The sequence below is a fragment of the Nicotiana tabacum genome, chromosome 7, assembly GCF_000715075.1.
Source record: "Nicotiana tabacum cultivar K326 chromosome 7, ASM71507v2, whole genome shotgun sequence".
Taxonomy (NCBI): domain Eukaryota; kingdom Viridiplantae; phylum Streptophyta; class Magnoliopsida; order Solanales; family Solanaceae; genus Nicotiana; species Nicotiana tabacum.
The window spans coordinates 69,384,583-69,388,309 of NC_134086.1; the positions used below are offsets into that span (position 1 = coordinate 69,384,583).

At 37.1% G+C, this 3,727-nt stretch overlaps 1 protein-coding gene across 1 annotated transcript; it reads right to left on the minus strand.

Annotated features, from left to right (window-relative positions):
- Positions 1-2,061: 2,061 nt before the first annotated feature.
- On the minus strand, positions 2,062-2,391 carry LOC142162135 (uncharacterized). The gene has a single exon (XM_075218449.1). It carries the CDS (start codon positions 2,389-2,391, stop codon positions 2,062-2,064), a length of 330 nt encoding a protein of 109 aa, XP_075074550.1.
- Between the last annotated feature and the right edge of the window lie 1,336 nt (positions 2,392-3,727).

The following is a 3,727-nucleotide window of genomic DNA, read 5'->3' on the forward strand; positions in this document are numbered from 1 at the left end:
ACCTTAGCCTGCACCAAAATTCACAAGTTAGTTTTAGAAACCCAGACTAGCTTGGGTCCCTTTTTGTTGGAAAACGGATGAATCAGATCCCTTCTTGCCCAGAAGGGGAGAGGATTAGAAGCTATTTTCTCGTTAAGCTTAATCCACTTAGTATGGATAGGAGGATTAACCATTGGATCCTCTTCCTTCTTCATATTTTTAGCAATACCAAAGGTGTTTCTAAACTAAGCATGAATTAAGGCATGACAAGTGTCTCTAAAGTGTCCTACTCTTCCACAATGAGTGCACATGTTATTATCATAAATTCCAACATACTTTGGGTCAAACATAGGGACAGGTTTTCTGTAGCCAATTCCAGATTTGTTAGAGCTATTGTTTTCATTCAGCCAATTCAAGGCATCAGAAGATCTGTGCCATTTTCATAGTCTAGAGAATTCACAATTAGCCTTTTTTAGGTTTTCATGCAAGACTTTATTTCTACATTCAGCATCACAAAGATTATCATTAATAATTTTAATTCCTTTTCAAACTTACCCTGTAGATCACTCATTTTTCCTTTGCCATATGTATCAGGAGACTTCTCATTCTCAGAAGTAAGTTCAAGAACCTGGTTCTTAAGGTCGATGACCTATTTCTCTAAACTAGCTTTGTTAGATTCAAGCTCTTTGATATCAAGTTTGACACACGAAAGGTTACTGATTATCTAATAATTTTCATCACTCATTTTATCCATTTCATTCATTAAGGTCACAATTATGGCTATCGGTTTCTTTTTGGACATAGCATGAATATTTTCTTTCAAGTTAGATATACTTACCTGGTTTTCCTCATTCTCAGTTTCTGAATCACTCGTGGACATCATTCCGATCACTTTTCCCTCAATTTTTGATTCTTCAATTGCCATCAAATCCACTTCAATGTTTTCATTTCCAAAGTCAGTTTCCAAGGTCCTCCATATATCATGAGCAGAGATACAAGAGAACACTCTGAGGAGGGTGTTTCTAGACAGTCTTCTGTAGAGCAAGTCCTTTGCTTTGGCATTTTTCTAAACTAGTTGACGATCTTCCTCATCATATTCCTCTTCCCGTTTGTTGCACTTGTTACCTTCACCATCCAATTTGGTTGGGAGAATTGGTCCATGACTGACAATTACCCATAGGTTAAAATCAGTAGCCTGAAGAAATGTTTCCATACATAGCTTCCATTCATCATAGTGGTGTTCATCAAACAAAGAAGGTCTTCCAATGTTCATTCCAAGCTGTAATGGGGGTTTTGTCTTCACAGCTTGGTGTTCATCAATCACAGCATAGAGACTTATAACCTCATCCTCCTTTTCTTCCTCTTGATCACTTCCACTATCCTCATATGCTACCAAGAATGCCTGCTTTATTGCTTCAGTAAATCCTTTGCTTAGGATTTTTTCTTTGTTGGAACACTTTTCTCTCATCTTCTCCCATTTTTCCTTTTCAGCTCGTTCTTTCCTCCACTTGATTTACCATATTGGGCAGTACTTTACCATGTGATCTAGATTTCCACACTTGTAGCACCCATCATAGTTAGCTTTGTCGATCTGCTTGTGCTTACTACTAGTCTCTCTCTTGGATGCGCTTTTGGAATTCTTCATGAACCTCTTGAACTTAGCAAACATTACTAGATCAGGATCATCATAGTCAGATTCATCATCCTCAGATGCTTTAATAACCAAGGCTTTATCCTTTTTTGGTTCTTCTTTGCGCAGTTCTATCTGTCTCATTTCATCAGTTTTTAAGTTTCCAACCAACTCATCAAGTGAGATTTTATCCAATTCCTTGGCTTCCTGGATTGTAGTGACTTTGATTCCCATGAAGCTGGAAATATTCTTAGAACTTTGCTAACCAACTCTTCTGAGGTAAACACTTTTTCAAGTGATTTCAGTTTATTGGTTATTATAGAGAATGTAGTCATCATATCCTATATGGGCTCATACTCCTTCATGGAGAAAAGCTCATAGTTTCTCATGAGTAGTTCAATCTATGATCTCTTTACTTGATTTGTTCTTTCATGAGCAGTTTGGAGTGCATCTTATATCTGCTTCGCATTAGAGCATACAGAAATTCTATTGTACTCATCAAGATGAAGTCCACAGATAAGGATTTTTTTAGCCTTTGCATTCTTCTCCATCATCCTAAAATATGTTGCCACAAATTCGGAGGGGTCTTTAGGAACTATTTCACTTTGTGCATTTTGTTTAGTAGGAATCAAAGGACCTTGGTAAACTATGGTCCATAGTTCATAGTCATCAGTTATCAAGAAATATTCCATTCTTGCTTTCCACCAACTGTAATATTTTCCATTGAACAAGGGTGGTCTGGTAGTTGATTGTCCTTCATTAATTCCAAGTGGAACACTCATCTTTCTTCCAATATCTCTCTAGGTGTTAGCTATGTAAATGAGAGAACCCGCTCTGATACCAATTGTTAGTTTGAGTGCCCGTATGGATTACTAAAGAACTTGGTTCTTTACCATGTTCCTTAAAAGTAAAGTAAATAAGCAATAAAATGAACACAATGATTTTACGTAAAAAATCACCCGGCTCAAAAGATACAAAAACCACGACTTACCACGTATGATTTTCAACTCCAACTCTACTAGAAAAATGAGCCAAAATGTATTAATTATAAGACTGTTATTCAATACTCTCTAGTACTTCTACTACTCCGATTTGCTTCACAAGTTACTCTAACTTGTAAAGCAAAATACTCACTCCAACTCACTAACTCTTTATGATGTATAATTACAACTCAATTTCCTAAAACACATTCACTAGACTGACTCGGAAGAATACAAAGCAAGTACTCAACACAAGTAAAAATAACTTCTAACACCTTAGTTGATATGTGAAAGGATAGCTCAGACGTCCAAACTCATTCCTATTTAAACATGACTTGAGATCTTCTAGGAGTCCTATTAATAGTCAGCTTCCTCTTTGATAGGACTCCTACTGTTTCAAGGATTCCACAAGCTTTGGAACTTTTGTCTCTGACTGCATTATTAGTATTGTAATGACCTGGACGGTCGTTTCATGAGTTACCGCTCCATTTCCCCCATTTCTGCTTCTTATTGTCTTGTTCAGTTGTATTATGTGATATCGGGTTGGTTGGTTTAGGTTCGGAGAGGTTTTAGAAAGGAATGAGACACTTAGTCTCTTTTGAGTAAGCTTAGGTTGGAAAAGTCAACCGGATTTTGACTTATGTGAAAAAGGGCTCGGATGTGAATTCTAATGGTTCATATAGCTTCGGGAGATGATTTAGGACTTAGGAGCGTGATCAGAATGTATTTTGGAGGTCCGGAGTAGATTTAGGCTTGAATTGGCAAAATTAGAATTTTGGCATTTTCTGGTTGATAGGTGAGATTTTGATATAGGGGTCGGAATGGAATTCTAGAAGTTGGAGTAGGTCCGTTGTGTCATTTGTGACGTGTGTGCAAAATTTTAGATCATTCGAACGAGGTTTTATAGACTTTTTTATCAAATAGCAATTTGGAAGTTTTTGGAATTCTTAGGCTTGAATCCGATGTCAATTGTTCCGAAGGTTGGAACAAGTTTGAATGAGGTTATGGGATATGTTAGCATGTTTGGTTGAGGTCCCGAATGCCTATGGTAAGTTTTAGGTGGTTGAACGGATCAAATTCATGTTGGAAAAGTTGTAGAAAATCTGCTTTTGGTGTTGCAGACAATTGGCCTTCGTGT